Genomic DNA, 19,474 nt, shown 5'->3' on the forward strand with positions numbered 1-19,474 from the left:
AAAGCATGCTCCCTTCGGAGCATATTCTACATCCTTTTCGTAAACCCTAAAATCTCCGCTCGTTCCAGAAAACAAGTAGCTCCCAACCGAGCAGCTTCGGCTGGCTGGCTGTTTACCGTTTCGTGCATGACTTGGTACTCTATCCAGCGAACTAATTGGGTTCCCCTTCAAGTGCTTGGGGATGCTCCTCTCTCCTCTGGACCGGCTGGACCAGGTCAACCGAAATCAAATGCCAGCAAAATTCGTGTTTCAATCTACTACAACACTAGATAACCCGGGAAAATAAAACTTTGCTTCCGATGTTTTTCATCCTCACGTGGCTTCGCGCGTAAGCCACGAACGCTCTTCCAACATTGTTGCTTGTGCTGGAAGTTAATTTCCAATCTAAAAGCAATTACGACAGGCAGCCAGCTTAAATGCCACCCTTGAGACCCCTTATTTTTGGGTGGTATATCATAGAAATACTTACACACGAAAAGGGTCAAACAACCATTGCATTGTTGGTTTCTTTTGGAAGGGAACAATTAATGGTCGTCTCTGTGTTGGAAAGCAATTTCTGCAGCACTAGCAGCAGCAGCAGTAATGATGCTACAAATCAACTCAATTGTTGTAACATCGGAAGAAAAACGAAGAAAACAGTTATCATGACAAATGAATGTATTTATAAGATATACCGCATATAGTTCACCACTTTGCTGCGCACTGTAGAGATGGGTAACTCACTCGCGAATCGACTCAAAGAATCGATTCGCGAAACCGAGTGAGTGAGCCATGATTCTTTTCAAAAGAGCCACGATTCGCTGATGTTCATTACGATAGCGAAAAGAGTTAGTATGACTACGCACTTTATGATGATTCGACGTAGAACATTGCAATCTTTGACAATTAATTTTGTTTCCATACTTATATTATATGGCCGGCTCGCACCAGCGATTCGATTCTTCGGAGAAATTAACGAAAACCTGCGAATCCTGTATTTCACTACGTTATGCTCAGACGTTTGTGCAAATCGTCAATATACATACCATGCAAGTGAATTTTGTACGAAAAGAAGTTGGCTAACATCGAAAATTGACATTTTCTTCAAATCCCGGAAATGAGTTACTGAATCGATCAAAAGAGTCGACTCTTTTTTGAGAGTGAATCGGTAGCGATTCACTCTCTAAATTGAATCAGTTTTCCCATCTCTAGCGCACTGACTCTTCATGGCTTTAGGACAGAAGGTCGAAGGACAAATGGTCGAAGGACAAAAGGTCGAAGGACAAAAAGTCGAATGGACAAAAGGTCGAATGGACAAAAGGTCGAATGGACAAAAGGTCGAATGGACAAAAGGTCGAATGGGACAAAAGGTCGAATGGGACAAAAGGTCGAATGGGACAAAAGGTCGAATGGGACAAAAGGTCGAATGGGACAAAAGGTCGAATGGGACAAAAGGTCGAATGGGACAAAAGGTCGAATGGGACAAAAGGTCGAATGGGACAAAAGGTCGAATGGGACAAAAGGTCGAATGGGACAAAAGGTCGAATGGGACAAAAGGTCGAATGGTTCATGTTCTTGCTCATTGAGAGAAACATTATGGTGCTTTTATAGTAATCATATGTATTTCAGCCACTGACATTTCTATAGGAAATTTTTCCTTCTTTTGTTTATAGGCTATTCTTTCAAGTTGTGTTGGTGTAGTATTTAATGGCAATTTAGTTGGATGTTTTGTTCAGTAATTTTTCCTTCTTAAATTTATAGGCTGTTCTTTTAAGTTTTGTTACTGAATAATTTATCGACTATTTAGGTACTTATAATTTAATCAGAAATTTTGCCTTCTTTAATTCAATAGCTGTTCTTTCTATCTCTACTGCAGAAAAAAATTACTACTTGTGATTAGTTATCATCCGGGATGATTCATCCCCTCTTGGATTCATAGGTAGTTCCGACGAATTACACTGTATAAGTATAAATAATTTCTTCGAATTTCGACTGCTGATGATTATGTTGGGAGGTATGGCATTCAGTCTTTGAAAAAATAACTCAAAAACGAATTCTTAAGCTTTCATAAGTTATTCCTCCAAAGATTGAAAGCCATACCTCCCAGCCCGTGAACCGTATAGTACATTTTTTTCATTATAGGATTTTGGAGGCATTCCAAAGAGCTTCAGAGCATTTTTCGGCGGATTTCAGAAACGTTACGAAGGCGTTACATGCCGTTTTCTGGGGTATCGGAGGGTCTGAGGTGCGTTACATGGGGTTTCCGGGGGTTTAAGGGGGATTTCGGAGGCATTCCAAAGTCTTTGGAAATCCGCAAATCCGCCTAAACATGCTCGGAAGCTCTTTGGACCAAAGAGCTTCCGGGCATTTTTAGGCAGATTTCAGAAACGTTACGAAGGCGTTACATGCCGTTTTCTGAGGTTTCGGAGGGTCTGAGGTGCGTTACATGGGGTTTCCGGGGGTTTAAGGGGGATTTTGGGGGCATTCCAAAGAGCTTCAGAGAATTTTCGGCGAATTTCAGAAACGTTACGAAGGCGTTACATGCCGTTTTCTGGGGTTTCGGAGGGTCTGAGGTGCGTTACATGGGGTTTCCGGGGGTTTAAGGGGGGTTTTGGAGGCATTCCAATGAGCTTCAGAGAATTTTCGGCGGATTTCAAAAACGTTACGAAGCGTTACATAGCGTTTTCAGTGGTTTCGGAAGGTCTGAGGTGCGTTACATGGGGTTTCTGGGGTTATTAGGGGGATTGTGGAGGCATTCCAAAGAGCTTCAGAGCATTTTCGGCGGATTCCAGAAACGTTACGAAGGCGTTACATGCCGTTTTCTGGGGTTTTGGAGGGTCTGAGGTGCGTTACATGGGGTTTCTGGGGGTGTTAGGGGGATTTTGGAGGCATTCTAAAGAGCTTCAGAGCATTTTTCGGCGGATTTCAGAAACGTTACGAAGGCGTTACATGCCGTTTTCTGGGGTTTCGGAGGGTCTGAGGTGCGTTACATGGGGTTTCCGGGGGTTTAAGGGGGATTTTGGAGGTATTCCAAAGAGCTTCAGAGAATTTTCGGCGGATTTCACAAACGTCACGGAAGCGTTACATAGCGTTTTCAGGGGTTTCTGAAGGTCTGAGGTGCGTTACATGGGGTTTCTGGGGTTTTAAGGGGGATTTTGGAGGCATTCCAAAGAGCTTCAAAGCATTTTCGGCGGATTTCACTTTCATGAATAACATTACTTTATATCCTTCTATAGTCTAGTTTACGAAACGACAACAGTGTTGATATTGATATTAACACTCACGGGCTTGGGCGCAACCTCCTGTCAAATTTTCATTCATGAAATAAGCGATCAGCTGATCCGAAACGTCTCGTAGAATGGCTCATTGGCTTCTACTTTCTATCATTCTAGGCATCTATTTCGAATTGCAATGCGGTAGTAAATAGCAGCATATGAGCTAATTGTCGTTTTACTGACCACTTTATCATGCCTTCCAAATTGTCTACTGTCAATTATACCTTTTGTTCTATTCGACCTTTTGTCCATTCGACCTTTTGTCCATTCGACCTTATGTCCATTCGACCTTATGTCCATTCGACCTTCTGTCCCATTCGACCTTTTGTCCATTCGACCTTTTGTCCATTCGACCTTTTGTCCATTCGACCTTTTGTCCATTCGACCTTTTGTCCATTCGACCTTTTGTCCTTCGACCTTTTGTCCTTCAACCTTATGTCTTTCGACCTTTTGTCATAGATTCCTCTTCATAAGTGCGAAAACGTAAATAAAACTGCGTGATTGCATCAAATCAAATTGATGTTTTTGGCACACTACTTCTTCGATGTATGGGGCTGTCCATAAACCACGTGGTCATTTTTTTGGGACTTCTCAACCCCCCCCCCCCTCCCCCCGCGTGGTCATAAGTCCATACAATTTTTTTTTTCGTCCATACAAAATGGTCATTGGCCGAACGAACCCCCCCCCCCTGACCACGTGGTTTATGGACAGCCCCTATGCTGAATAAGACACCAAGTTGATTGGATGCAATCGCGCACTTCTATTTGCGTTTTCGCACTCGTGAAAACTAGTGCGATAGTCCAGTGGTGAACTAAATGCGCTATACAAATATACTTTCTTTCTGTCAGTCCTGAGCACTCATGGAAGTGCAGATGGCCGAATTGACAGATAAGAAGAATTCCTAATAAAATCTTTTTAGACGGATTTCCAAAAAACTTTATGAAAGAACCACAGACAAACAGACGTTTCACTCTATCCACTTCCCATCGTTTCCCTTTTCAACGAACAAAATAATCAAACTGTAGTTCACAAATCTCTCACTAGGGTGGGGCTAATTTCAAAAAATCTCTCCGATATATGATTTCTCAAGTGGAAAGTGATCTACTAGTCGAAATAAGTCAGCTGTACAAAAATTAGCGATTTCGGTTGATATTTAGGGGTGGCGCAAAGGGTTCAAGTGAATTTTTTGCTAGAACAAACTTTCAAAAATCATTTCAAATTTAATTTTCAAACTTATTTTTTCTAGAATAAATCGGTGATTCTAGAACCCAATTGGACCAAATTTGTGCTCAAAATTGCGATATCTCCACTGGTTTCCGAGATATTTGAGAAAAATGTCATATTTTGGTACCAAACCCAAAAAACACTGAGCAACGACATTTTTTTTTTTTCAAATATCTCAGAAACCAGTAGAGATATCGCAATTTTGAGCACAAATTTGGCCCATTGGGTTCTAGAATCACCGATTTAGTCTAGAAAAAATAAGTTTGAAAATTAAATTTGAAATGATTTTTGAAAGTTTGTTCTAGCAAAAATTTCACTTGAACCCTTTGCGCCACCCCTAAATATCAACCGAAATCGCTAATTTTTGTACAGCTGACTTATTTCGACTAGTAGATCATTTTCCACTTGGGAAATCATATATCGGAGAGATTTTTTGAAATTAGCCCCACCCTAATCTCTCACTCATGGTGCTCGCATCGTTTTTGCTCCTGTTTGACGTTGGCTGACTACCGCATCTACTCAGTAGATTAGCGAAAGACAGCGTGAATAACATTGGGCGATTATACTTTTGTGACGATGATTTTAATAGCATTTTGTTCGAAGTGATACGTCTGTGTGTCTGTGAAATAACTTGAAAATCATTCACTGAAATTTCTGAAGATAACAGCTTTCCGAAGAAGTCTCTTAACCTTCACATTACCGACCCCTGACAACTCATTTTGAAAATGCTGGCATTTCGTCAATTTTCATCCGATTTTTTTGAAGTCACCCTTAATCGATCATAAATTGGTGCTAGTTTATTACACTCAAGTGGTCATGTAACATCCGGAACCATTCCGGAGATATTCCGGATTGTACTGGGGTCAGGGGGTGGGACAGGGGTCTGTTTTTCCAAATGACTAAAAGTGGTTATTTCGTGTGTTATTGTGTTTGAGAGGCCCCCACGGAACCTGTTTCTGGTGTTCCGGAGCGACCATATTAGTTGATACACACTTCAGTCAATTTTTTCTGCCCGAATCTCTTGAAATCATGAAGTTTGATACGTCGCACGGCATGTTTTGGTTGCAAACCAGAAATGTCCCCAATCAACCTATGCTAGATATTCCGGGGTGGCCATATTAATTGATACAAACTTCAGGGTATCGTTTCTGACTCAGTCATTCAAAATCATGAAGTTTGATATGTCGCACGACATGTTTTGGATGAAAACCAGAAGTGTTCCCAATGAGGCCCCCACGGAACCTGTCACGGTGATCCGGATGGGTCAACTTATTCAAATCTGATTATCGCAGTTGTGTTTTATTGTTCGCAATAAAAATTCAACTGAAAATCGATGGTTCAAACACAATAATACACGAAATAATCATTTTTAGCCATTTCGGCACCCTCCCTGACCCCAGTACAATCCGGAATATCTCCGAAATGGTTCCGGATATTGCATGGCCACTTGGGTGTAATAAACTTGCACCAATTGGCCGGCGTTCAGTCAGAGTGGACTACGCGATTTTTCGGGCAGGTAAAGATAAGCTGAGGAATTCGTTAAACCTGAACTTTTCGACGTTATTTTGATGCAGATGTTTCATTACATAAAAGAATAATAGTACTTATGAAAATAATGCCAGAGATTTGAAATTTCAAGTGGTTGCAGGACATTTTCTGAAAATCATTGAAAAACAGATGGTCCGGTCTGACTTAACGCCGACCAATTTATGATCGATTGAGGGCGACTTCAAAAAAACGGATGAAAATTGACGAAATGCCAGCATTTCGAAAATGAGATGTTGGGGGTCGGGTACGTGAAGGTTAACCCTTTGAATTAGGAATTTTTCCAAGCGTTATTATAGAACTATTTCTACGTATTTCTTTGGTTTTAGCGCTCAACAGCATATAAGGATACAATATGTTGCTGAATATTTTTTTCTGGATATCCTAGGTCATCCAAACTGTTATTGAGTTCAGATCCTTAAATCTACGGGTGTAACAGTAACTTTTTTCATTATGCAAAGCTACAATTTGTATTCTATCATGTCTAGTAAATCTTCTGGAAGTTCAAAAGGCCGTATCAAATGAGTCCGAATATTCTAGGTCATCCAAACTGTTCTTGAGTTTAGATCCTAAAGTCAACGGTTCTAACAATGACTTCTTCCATTATACAAAGCTATGATTTGTATTCTATCACATCCAGTCAATCTCCTTAAAAAACATTAGACAGTATCAGATCAGTCGGGATATCTTAGGTCATCCAAACTGTTCTTTATTATTTGGATCCTAAAGTCTACGAGTGTAACGGTAGCCTTTTGCATTGAACAAAGCTACAATTTGTAACCTATCATATCCAGTAAGTCTACTGAAAGCTCCAAAGACAGTATCAGATTAGCCGAGATATCCTAGGCCATCCAAATTGTTCATGAGTTTAGATTTTAAAGTCTACGGGTGTAACAGTAACTTTCTTCATTCCACAGTTACGATTTGTATTATATCTTCCTATTCTTCTTTATGGCTCGACGTCCTCACTGGGACTTGGCCTTCTGCCGCCTAAGTTCCTCAATCCTCTAAGCGGCTTCGCCGCAGGGTCTGTGTAATTTTTTGGCTCAAAGTGCATTTACGTTTATTGCTCGTTTTTTGACATTTATTGATAATTTTTTTTTTTCGTTTATTTCACTTTTTAAATCATTTATTGTTTTTTTCAATATTTTTTTATTGTGAATTTTCGAATTTATTATGGAAAAATCGAATTTATTTATGGAAAATTCGAAGTTTTTTGATGGGAAAAATGACTTTTTTATTGTAACAGTTGATTTATTCATTGTATTTTTGACGTTTTTAATTGCTCAAATATTTATTATTTATGGAAACTTTTGATTTATTTATTTATTTTTTTATTTGTTTATGGAACTTTTGTTATTTATTACTGCTTATACCACCCCTGTTTCTTCACTGGGACTTTTGGAATATTCAGCCAATACTGTGAATGTTTAGCATTCATTGTTACTTGGTTGAAGCTATGGCCTCCGAAGTGGTTTGGTTGATCTGGAATATCTCAAAACTATCTTGGAATGACTCATAAAATGCCAGGGGGATTACAGATTGCAGTTGGATGTGTAATGTTACAGTTCATTGTAAGAATAACTACTGTTGTTGTCAAGAGCTCAACTTTAAGACAGTTTGGACCAGAGATGCCAGAAGGTTTTTTGAAAAATCTGTTTCACTTTTTTTAAAAATCTGTATCCTATACGAAACGAAAACTGTACGGATGCTCAAAAATCTGTTAAATACAGATAAATCTTTATATATGGCATTCCCGGTTTGGACGACTCTCAATGTCCCAAAGGTTTATAATTATATAAACTAGACTTCAGGATGATTCAGTAACCGCGATCAGTTATGCAACGGTACTCTAGTACATCAGATATGGCTGCTGTTACGAGTGTGGACCTGAAGTTCTGAACTCCATGATCTGGAATATTTCCATAGTATCTCTGACATTTGAGATTTCAAGAGCTTTACGGATCCCAGCTTTACGGATTTATGGCGAAAACACAAGAAGATATTCCTAAAGATTTGAAGGGTTTCGTTATAGGGCAGTTTGGACGAGCCTGAATGTCCCAAAGGTTTATAATAATTTCTGTAAGGCTTCAGGATGATCCAGTAACCGCAGTTTATCATGCAACGTTACTCAGTATAGCAGATATGGCTACTGTTACGAGTGTAGACCTGAAGTTCTGAACTCCAAGATAGTTTGGCTGACCAGGAATACTCCCATAGTGTCTCTAAATGACATTTGAGATTTCAAGAGCTTCACAGATCCCAGCAGATTATACAATGCTATTATTTATATTGAAAACTAGGGATAACGAAAATTCGTGATGTCGCGGAAGCCGCGAAATCCGCGAAATTGGGCAACGGTCGCAAAATTTAAGAAATCCCGCGAAATGACGTGAAGTCTGAGAAAATAACCTCAAAATTCTGCGATTTTTTAATTTTTAAACAATAATTAGCTGATTACTTTTCACAGTGTAAAGTAATTTACGATTTTGAATCTGGCAAAATGAAAGTTTAAGGCATTTACCATGTACCTGTTTTCTGATTGTTCACCAAATTTGTTACTTTTTCTGTAAATTTATGATAACGCCTCAAAATCCAAATGAAATCAAAGTGAATAATTATCGCATGCAAAATTTGTGTTTTCTTCAACGATACGGTCAAAAATATGGTGCCATGAAATCACCGCGAAGCAAATTTCACAATGATGGCCCGCGAAATTTGAGAAATTTTGCCGCGATTTTATATATTCCCCAGTGAAGATATGGCTACTGTTACGAGTATAGACCTGAAGTTCTAAACTCCAGTGTAGTTTGGCTGACTTGGAATATCCCTATAGTGTCTATAAATTTCATTGTAGATTTCAAGAGCTTCACAGATCCCAGTAGATTATGTAAATGTATTATTTATGGCAAAAAAACACATACAATAATTTGGTAGATTTGAAGGACTTTACCACAGGTCAGTTTGAAACACCTAGTACATTCCGGAATATTAAACTCCTTTGGATATTTTTGACTAAGGTTGAATGAATACATATGAACACAATTAATATCCGAATTCATCTATTAGAACAACTGGAACGTCAATTAGGCTGACACTAATTTAATTTTGACTTTTTGTCCCCCCCCCCCACCTTCAAAAATTTTTGGCTGGATTTTGCATTTTGAGGGGGCAGATAAAAAAAATATTTATCAAAATATCGGGCTTTGGTGAAAATTCTTTAACAAATCCGATGAGTTTTCATTATTTTTCAGATTAAATGCTTTATTATTATATCCCCCCCCCCCTCGACCAGCCAAAGAGTAGTGGGAAAAAAGTGAAATAAATATTTGTAACGGCCTTATTTCTTTTCTCCAAACTTTATGGTGTGTAGGATGTTCTAGGTTGTCAGTAAAGTCTCAAACTTAATTATCCATATTTTTGCTCAGCAGAGGACTCATTCTCCTACAACAGACACTATTCTAATTTATTGAATGTGTGAATTTACACAGCCGTTTCTATGTTGGGGTCGAATGACCCCCACGCTCCAAAGGGTTAAGCTATTTTCAAAAAAAACCTTGACAAAATATCTTAAAGATTCCGAGCAGGAATTTCTTAAAGAATTCCTGACGAAACCTTTGAAGGAAACTCCAGTGGAATTTCTGTAGAAATCTCAGGAAGTACTCTTGAATAAATCTCATAATGAATGTCTAAAGAAATTTCTGGGAAAATTATGAAGTAATCCCACCAGGAGTTTTTGCTGAACTTCGTAGGGAAATATCTGAAGTGACTCCTAGGAAAGCCTTGGTGGAACTCCCGGAAAAGTTTACTGAATTATTATAAAAAAAAACTCCTGGTGGAATATATCGATAAAATTCTAGGATGACTTTGTGAAAGTATTCCTAGAGTGACCGGTGGACAAATTACTGAAGAAATGCTTGTAGGAATACGTGGAAAATGTCGAGATGCTTCTGTAAACATATCTAGAAAATAAAACTGTTTCAATATTTCGAAAGCAATGCTGTAGAAATTTTTAGGAAACATTTCTGAATGACATCCTAACGAAATTTGTGGAGAAATGCTTAGAGGTATCCTTTAGGAAATAACTGATATTTCGTTGGAAAAAGAGAAGGAATATCTGAAGCAAGTCGTGAAGGATTCACTGTATTATGAGCTCTTGCAGGATTTTGTGGACGCATCCTTATCAAAATTCTTGGACACATTCTGGCAGGCAATGTCAATCTCTGGCTCTTTTTTTTTTTTTTTTTTTGAAAAATGCACAAAAAATGCATAGGATTTTGCATTATTTGGGCAGGTGTACTTATTTTGGGCACTTGTCATGATTATTAATTGAATGTTATATCTAATAACTTGATGTTTAGCACACGGTTAGTTACGTTCAGTATCTAACGCTTTACAAAAAACAAATCAATTGACTTAGTTATAGCGGCATATTCACAAAATAGGTACACCTTCCCAAATGGTACAAGACCCTATAAAGTTCATGAAAGAATCTTCAAGAGAATTTCTGATGTAATCCTTGCAGAAAATTCTGAAGGAATCCCTGAAGAAATTATCGAAAGATCTTCTAAACGAATCCCTAGAGAACTTTTAAGGTTTTTCTGGCGAAGTTTCAAAGCTACGTAAATGAAAACTCGTATGGGAATGTCTGAAAGAAAGCTTCTGTAGCAATTTTGAATGCAATCCACCGAAGATTTTCAAATGAGAATGCTTGGCCAAATTTACAAAGAAATTGATGGAGTCGGTGGACAATTTTCTAAAGAAATCAGTGGAGAAATTTTTGAAGGTTTATTTTTAATTTTAAGACTAATAATTTTCTGGGGGAATAGCTGAAAGCATTTCTGAACAAATCCATGGATGATATCTTTAAAGAATTTCCGTACCAAATTTTTGAGCAAATTATGTAGAATTTCTGAAAAGTTTATGGAGGATCTGATTCTAATTCTGAAGAGAATTCCACAGCAATTTCCGAAGAAGCTCATAGTAGATGCTCCGAAAGAACGTCCAAAAGTAATCCGTGGAAGACTTTCTGAAAGAAATTTCTGAAGATTTTGTTTTCCAGCGAGCAATTTCGAATGAAATCTAAGGAAGGTTTTGAAAGTAGTTTTTAAAAGTTTTGGAAGATTTTCTATATCACTTTGGAAATTTTTTGGGAATACCTGGATAGTTTCAGGAATTTCTGAGAATATCCATGAAATGTTTTCCAAATGAACCTTTTGATAGTCTTCGGACTTAATCTCTCAAAGAATTCTGAAGGAATCACTAAAGGATTTCTGAATTTATGGGTGAATTTCCGTAGAAATTCTTGCATGATAGCTTGTGAATTTTATTTTACCTTGATGATGATTAATTTTATTTTTTTTTTATTTTATTTACTTATAATTCAACGGACACTGTATTGGTCTAATTGAATAACTTAATATTAAACAACTACTACTAGCTTCATGTAATGCATACAAACGAACATATCGAATAATTATTTTACAAAACCAAACGCATTACTGATAAAAACATACAAAAACAGATTTTACAATTTTTATACATGGACAGAAATACAATTAGGTTTCCAAGCTCTATTGATGAATTGACGGAATTTTACACCACATGGCCATGTTTTGGCATCTAAAGCTTTCTCTTTCCACTTTACATTTAAATCCACTCTATAAGAAACGAAATCAATCATACTACAGTCAACATTTTTTGAAACCAATTTAACTACTTTGAAACAATCATGTACTGGGGCTTCAACACATTCACATACCATCGTTCTAACTTCAGACTCAGAAACCTCACTGTCTATATTCGTTAAAAACAGAGACAATTTCTGGTCACTATTTGACAGGGAGAGAGCATTGTTGATATTTGTCACACTTCTTTCCGAGCTGATTCGTCCGGTCAACAAATGCGCATCACTATTGTTCGTACCATCAATTAGCGTAGAGGAAGAAATCGGCGTGGAGTGATGAGAAACCGAGTTGGATACACATTCCGTTGGTGAAGAGGATGACAAAGATTTTAGTATTCCGGCAACTTGCAGCTTTAGTTCTTGTATCTCGGCATGTAAAGATCGGTCAACGGAAACATTCGGGACGTCCTTCGACGTTTCAGCAACTGACGAGTGTTCCTTCCATTTGCGAAAATGCGTTGAGCAGTCACCACACATCCAAACTACACCTCTCGTAAGAGATTGTAGCTGCACTTTGCTTAGATCGACACAAAATGAATGAAATGATGCAGCACACGGTCCGTCGCAAACAATGTAGAGAAGAGCTGATGTATCGATGCGGTTCGTACACTTTTTGCAGCAGCGTGCTACTCCATGATGTACAGAATGATTATTGTCCATGTTTCACAGCAACTAATTTATACTGAGCGAGAGTACGACCAACGTTAAACGTAAGAAGATAACTTTTCTTCAATTCAATCACAATTCAGTAATTATTATCGATCAGAAAAACAATCTGTGCTTGTTAGGGGAATATCTGTAGGTAAAAAGAAAATCGGGTTAAGTACTGTTCCTTTAAATTCCACTAAACATTTGCATCCTTTGACAGATACGTATTTCGACCTCAACTGTAAGGTCGTCTACAGTGTCTTGTACTTGAGTCGAGTCAAGTACAAGACACTGAAGACGACCTTACAGTTGAGGTCGAAATACGTATCTGTCAAAGGATGCAAATTCTTAGTGGAATTCAAAGGAACAATACTTAACCCAATTTTCTTTTACTTTATTTTATCTCCTGTGAAACTTATTAAGACAAAATTAATTTCCGCGGAAAATTGTGGGGTAATCCTTGGATGCTCATAATAGAAATGAGTTATTATTTTTTTTCTCAAAAGCTGACTACTCTGTGAGTAACTTGAAGTAACCTCGATAACATCACTCGGTGCAGTCATGGTAAAATCAGAGCTGGTTACTCAAGGTTTCCAAATTTCAGTGCACTCTGTACTGGTACGCCCCCAAGGAAAAGAAACTGGCCCAGTGGTTTGCTCAGAATTTTGTTTTCTTTGATTTCTTCTGATTTATTCTTTATTAATTCAACTGGCTTCTTTGGTGTAATTGTTTAAGAATTTCTCCGAATTCTTCTGGAAATTTATCTAGAAGCTCTATCAAGATTTTCTCCAGGAATTCCACCAAAGGTTCTTCAAAAGATGTAATCGAAGTAGAACTTTTTTTTACAAGAATTCGGAGATTATTTCAGAAATTCCTCTGGGTTTATCTTTAGAAATAGAGCTTTTTTTAAGTAACTTTTTCAGAAACTATTGCTACAATATCTCCAGAGGTTGCTTCAGGTGTTACTCTATTTGTTCACGGATTTTCTCGGGCAATTGTTTGGAAATTCCTCCAAAAATAATTCGGAAATTCCTCCAAGGGTTTCACTAATCGTTCCTTCGGGTATTCATCCAGGCATTGTTTTGTATTTTTTTTTCAGTTTTTCATCAAGGAATTCTTCCAAGGATTTTTTTTATCAATTCCAGAAATTACTCCTGTATTTATTCCTTAGTATTTTTCATGGAATTATTCAAGAAATTTCTCAGTAAACACCAAATTTCTTAAAAAACTCATTTTTGAATTTCTTATTTTCTACAGATTTTTTTCTGGATTTTTATTATTCTGTCTGCATGGTTTTCTTCGGCGATTTTTCCAGGTAAGGGAATAATGATAGTTGCGCACAAATCTCTTCAGAATCTTGTATATTGTTTTCAAAGAATTCCGTCAAATGTACCTCCAGGAGTTTTTCCAAGGATTCGATCGAAAATCCCAAAAAGATCCCTCTGAAATTTATTGAAGGATTTCTACAAGAATTTCCCAGGTAACAATTTGATGCTGAACAAACGTTTTTCGATCCAAGCAGCCTTCATTTGAATAAAAACTGAACACAAGAGCTACAATCCATTTGCCAGCTCCTTATTTTGGTGATTTTATGCAACCTTTAGCTGATTGAGGGTTCATTGAAAGGCTGATTTAAGGTTTAGTGTTCGCTTAATCAGCAATCAATCGTATGTATTTTTTGTGTAAATATAATAAAACAAAACTTTCATATGCCTATGTCTACCAGTTTTTGCTTTCAACTTCTAGAAGAGAAAACGAGAACATTACCCATTGTGTCTGAATAATCAAGAACGTAAGTTGAAGCAAGCCTGAATTAGGCTGAAGAAGCGAAACAACGAGAACCGGAAACTTTCTTGGGTCAGCTGTCATAAAAAAATGGATTAAAGGTTGAACAACAGATCAATAATTCTGCATGTTGGTAAAACATACATACAAAGCGGGTAACACAAATGAATAATGTTCTATCCAACTTGATATTCAGCCATATATGAATTGCTGATTGAAGAGATTCAGCATTCATTGTTACATGGGATTCACCAGTACCATTCACTGCAATTTCTGAAGACACTTTCTATGAGATTTATTTAGATTTTTTTCTACTATTTTTTTAGTGATCGCTCCAGCGGTTTCTCAAGCATTTTTCCCCTTTTTTTTCTTAAAAAGACGCGACCACGTTTGAACGTTGCTATCAGTGAGTCAAGCACGACATTAAACAGTGAATACAGCAGAAAACTTTTCCAGACAGCTTGCCGGGAATCGAACTCGCGCTCCTCAGTACAATGCGACTAAATGCTTAGTGATACTAGCCGCACGACCACGAAGCCACCTTAAACCTAATTGCAGAGTTTCTCAAGTAGCCATTAATGTTTTTTTAAGAGAATAGGTGGTATCTTAAGGTGTTTCTTAAGAAGTTGCATCAGAAATTTTGTACAAGAATTCCTCCAAAAATTTTCAAGTATTTCCAAAGGGGTTTCTTGAGACAATTAATCAGAAATTTCTTAGAAATTCTTCCATGGATTTTTTGAAGAATTCTTCAGTAACTTTTGCGAAATTTCTGGAAGAACATCCAAAAAACCTCTTAAGTTATATCTGAACAATTTCTGTAGAGATCTCCAAAGACATACCAGGTGATATTTCTGATGGACCCGCTGGATCAATTTCTGAAAAAAAAAATATTCTTGTAGGAATTTCTGCAGAATTCACTGAAGGATTATCTCAAAGAATTCTTGGAGAAACTTAGGGAAGAATTTCCAAAGCAATTCCTTTAGGATCTGTTGAGAAATTTTAAGAAAAATTTCTGGAAAACTCCGTGGAAGTTCTTCCTTCGATGAAATGAACTCTAATAAATTCACTGAAGATAAAAAAATCTCCGCAAAGGTATTTCAAAAGAAACCCCGGCAGGAATTTCTGAAAGAACCTCTGAAGAGTTCCATGATCAAAACGGCCAACTTTCACCTGAAGGATCGAACCTTCACTTTTGGGTGTAAGGTGTTTTGATAGTGGAGAAATCATAAGTAAAATTCCTGTAGAAATCATGGGAAGTACTTTTGAATAAATCTTTGGACGAATATCCGAAGAAATCGCAGGGAAATTCTTAAAGAAACCCACAGAGGCATTTCTTAAAAACTGCCTGGGAAAACTTCTCGGTAAATCCTTGATGGAGGCATTCTTTAAAAAAATATTAAGAAATGTATAGGAAGATTCCTGGAGAATTCCTATAATAAAAATCTTAAAGGATTTTCTGAAAGCATTCTTGGAGAAATCTGTGGATGAATTTTTGAAAAAAAAAAAACCTAAATACCTGGATAGATATGTATAGACAACCCAGTCAACACACGATCGCATATGATGTTGAATAGGATGCAAAAGTGGAGGCGATATACGCACACTTTACACGCGGTTAAATGGAAGCAGGTACGTATACGGCCTCCACTTTAGCATTCTATTCAACATCATATAAGACTTTGTGTTAGCTGGGAAGCGTCTGCAAAGATCCCATTGAAAAATCTAAATAAATTTCCGTATAAATTATTCGGGAACAGGGGAATTTACGTACTTAAGGCAGTTTTGTTCTTTTTGTCATTGGGGGATCTCTGCAACCTTGTGAACTCAAAGTTGGAGTCACGTCTTTCTCAACTAAGCTGAATAATGTGACCAAGCTTCAAGCAATTTGGCCTCCAAATTCCCCCATGACGAAAAAAACAAACCTGCCGATAAAATCCAAAGCCACCGTATTTTTTGAATATATTTTTTTTTAAGAATCTATTCAGAAATTATAAAATTTCAATTTTATGGTGGAATATTATAAGAAACATTTTAAGAACTCTCCAAGGAAGGTTCTAAAATAATCATTGAAAGAATTTCTGAAGGAGTTTGTGAAATATTTTCTAAAAAAAAACCGTGAAGAAATTACTGGAGGCATTTTTGATGTTCCTTATTTATTTATTTATTTATTTCAACTAAAATTTAGAAATAGGGAAAAAGAATCGCTGAATGCATTTTTGAAGGAATACATGGATGATTTCCTAAAAAAATTCTCGATTTTTTAGGGAAACCCATTGAAGCTTCTTAGAGGATTGATAGGGAAATATTTGGAGGGTCCTGTAGCAAAATTCAAAAGGAAAGTCTGAAGTGATGCTTGGAAGTTATTCTTAAGAACTTTCAAAAGAAATCCATGGAGCAATATCAGAAGAAATCCAGGAAAGGTTTTATAAAAAAAAAGTTTTTAAAATAATTTCTGGGGTAATCTCTAGAATACTTTGATGGAAGCTCTAAAAGAAAATAAATATTTTCAAAAGGAATCAGAGAATTTCCAAAAAAAAAAATAAATGATTGCGCAGGGAAATCTCCGTAGGCATTAATGGCAGAATTTGTTAAATATTCCCTGAAGGATTAAAAAAACCTGAAGGAATCGCTAGAGAAATATCAAAATATGGGTGTTGAATTGAAAAGAAATTTTTATGAACAAGCGATCTAACCTACTGTTAAAGACTAGGTTATAGTCGTACAGTAAGAATCAAGATCATTTCGTATCATGTTTTGGAATGTTCTACCGAAATAAAATGTGATAACCAAGAATAGAAACCACACTCAAACGTCTCCTTCCCGAGAACAAAAATGTCCCTACGAATAACACAATTGAAAAGAATAGAATTGCATCAAGGCCTCTTTCGTAGTCCTTTGAGCGGAAACGAGGCCCATTGCTTTCATCTGCCAACGGAAAAACCGAGCAGGGAACATTTGGAATCACCGTCCACCCCACTCACAACAATGTGAACTTCAAATGCCACTTGGAATGTGTTTTTACTGAAAGTGATACTTACTTGGCTGCATGTGTTGCCAGCCACCACCATACAAACTTGTTAGGTGGCATAGCATGCACTTGAGTCCTACTGCTGGCAGTGTAGTGGGGCAGGCACAGGACTTGGCCATATTTTTGAAAGTAACGGAAATAATTGCTTTTTGCACATCGCTGATTTCATCCAGGCCGTTTTCGTTTGGTCATTTTTGTGGGAAATTGTTTGAAGAAAATTGCACTAGCACAGCACAGCACCTCGTTTACAAGGCTTCGTAGCTTTTAGTGGGGAATTCGTTCGGGTTGGTCGTTAAAATTGTTGGAGAATGTTTTCCTCTGAACTTGAATTGGATTCTCCGGGATGGAATTGCAATTATCATTATTCTTGGGAACCACGAGTACAAACACTTGACTTCAATCCGATTTTATTTACACTGTGCGGTTTCTCATACTTCTCATACTCATAACACCTCGCCGGCGAATGCGTCATCGCAATCGCTGCCCTTGACGAGTTGATTCACGGTGTACACATAGTCACTTAACAGTTAATCACAGATAAATGCACAACTAAGCCAACAAAAACACGTTAGTTACTTCTCCTACTGAAGTGTATGTCTCGATCAAACACCACACATCCGGCCAGGGCTGGCCTATCGCACTGGTTGGTGTTCTTGTTCCAATGGAGTCCAGCTGGACAGTTTTGCACCACCGCAATTCCTCCCCAAGTGCAGAGGTAATACTTGGTGCAATCGGACGCATGCCGCAGAAATACCTCATTATATGGATCGTACAATTCCGGGCATTCGCCAACGGCTTCTCTTGCCTCCGGGGGACTGGGCCCCACCGTGGTACTCGACGCACCGGCAACACACCCGGCAACTTCCGGCCAATCGCAGATGCTGGCCTGTTGATTCCAGTGCAGTCCAGCGGGGCACTTGGTTTCAATAGGACCATCCAAGGTGCAAACGTAAAACTTCGTGCAATCGGCATGCGGCAAGAAGGCGGTGTGATTTGGGTCCAACACTTCGGGACACTTTTCAATGGGCGTCACGGCGGTGGTTGAGGCTGGAGTCGTAGGAGTCGTACTGACGACCACAGTTGATGATGCAGCCTCCGTACTTGCCTCACCGCATCCTGCTTGTGATGGCCAATCGCATACATTGGCATAGGAGTTCCAGTGGAGCCCAGGAGGGCAAGTTTTCTCGACAGGTCCACTGTGGCCGCAGAAATAGAACTTCGAGCAGTCCGTTGGATGAGGGTAGAAAACCAGGTGGGTGGGGTCGAAGACTTCGGGACATTTTTCCGCGCATGCTGCCGGGATCGTTGAGTGACAGATGGTCACCGCCATTAGGATGAATGAGAAAAGTTTTGCTGAAAATGTTTATCAGAAATTATTTCTCTTGTCTTGCTCTCAACTTTGAATCAATACCTACCCTTCATGGTGACTCCGTTGGAAGAACTGCTTACTTGGTTTACTATCGGCACTTGCAGAGGTGTGACGACCTTTCAGAGACACAAATATCTTTTATAGTGGATTCACGAACAGTAGTTGAGAATTAGAGATAAGACCAGCTAATCAGTTAGCAGGAAAGCTCTCAATGGATTTCCGGCCATTGAAGAGGTACTCAAAGGGATATGGCGATACCATCCAGTTACAAACGCCATCGCTTTCGTCGTTGCCCGTTATTATGGTTGACTGCAATAGGTGCAAAAGCTGCTGTAATCGGTTGACGTAATCAATGACGTAGTGATTTGTGGCATACCTATCGGTTTCATAGTAAGAAATTACTAGAATTAACCATTACGTGGCAACGCCATGCAAAAGACGGGAAATTAACCCAAAATGTTTGGGATGACCGGTATGAATTTGCTTCGGAATGCTTGCTTTGTAGTGTTTGGGGGAATCGAAAACACTAATTTTCGGAACACTAGAACTCGGTCCCTGTTTTTGGAATCTTCCATCATTGCTTTGTTTAGCAAAGCCATCTTGACTAGGAAACCTTGACCGATTGAACCGAAACGTGGGAAAAAATAATAAACTAGTATTTTCGATTCCCCCAAAAGATTGTAAAGCCAACATTCCGAAGCAAGCCCGTGCACAAGGGGGGGGGTTTTGGGGGTTAAACCCTCCCCATTATCGACGCTTCATACACTAGGCGCCCCTCCGCCTTTTGCTGAAATTGGGAAAAACCCCTCCCTTGGCGCCACTTCTGTGCACGGGCCTGTTCCGAAGCATAAGTTTTCCATCGACGTAAACCGAATTGTTCCTGAATCCTAAGAATACTTTATTTAGAAAAGCAAGAATTTTAATATAATTGGGAA

At 38.3% G+C, this 19,474-nt stretch overlaps 2 protein-coding genes across 3 annotated transcripts in view; one reads left to right on the forward strand and one right to left on the reverse strand.

The window, feature by feature from the left end:
* LOC115256196 (zwei Ig domain protein zig-8-like) overlaps positions 1-19,474 on the forward strand; it is a 715,781-nt gene that overhangs the window by 545,409 nt on the left and 150,898 nt on the right. The gene's annotated exons all lie outside the window — the stretch shown is intronic.
* On the reverse strand, positions 17,561-18,739 carry LOC115263538 (peritrophin-1-like). Its single transcript, XM_029866779.2, has 2 exons — positions 18,586-18,739; positions 17,561-18,523 (listed from the first exon to the last, which is right to left on the reverse strand). The coding sequence occupies exons 1-2, from the start codon at positions 18,590-18,592 to the stop codon at positions 17,739-17,741; spliced, it is 792 nt and encodes a 263-aa protein (XP_029722639.2). The 5' UTR covers positions 18,593-18,739; the 3' UTR covers positions 17,561-17,738.

Source organism: Aedes albopictus, chromosome 2 (genome assembly GCF_035046485.1).
Source record: "Aedes albopictus strain Foshan chromosome 2, AalbF5, whole genome shotgun sequence".
Taxonomy (NCBI): domain Eukaryota; kingdom Metazoa; phylum Arthropoda; class Insecta; order Diptera; family Culicidae; genus Aedes; species Aedes albopictus.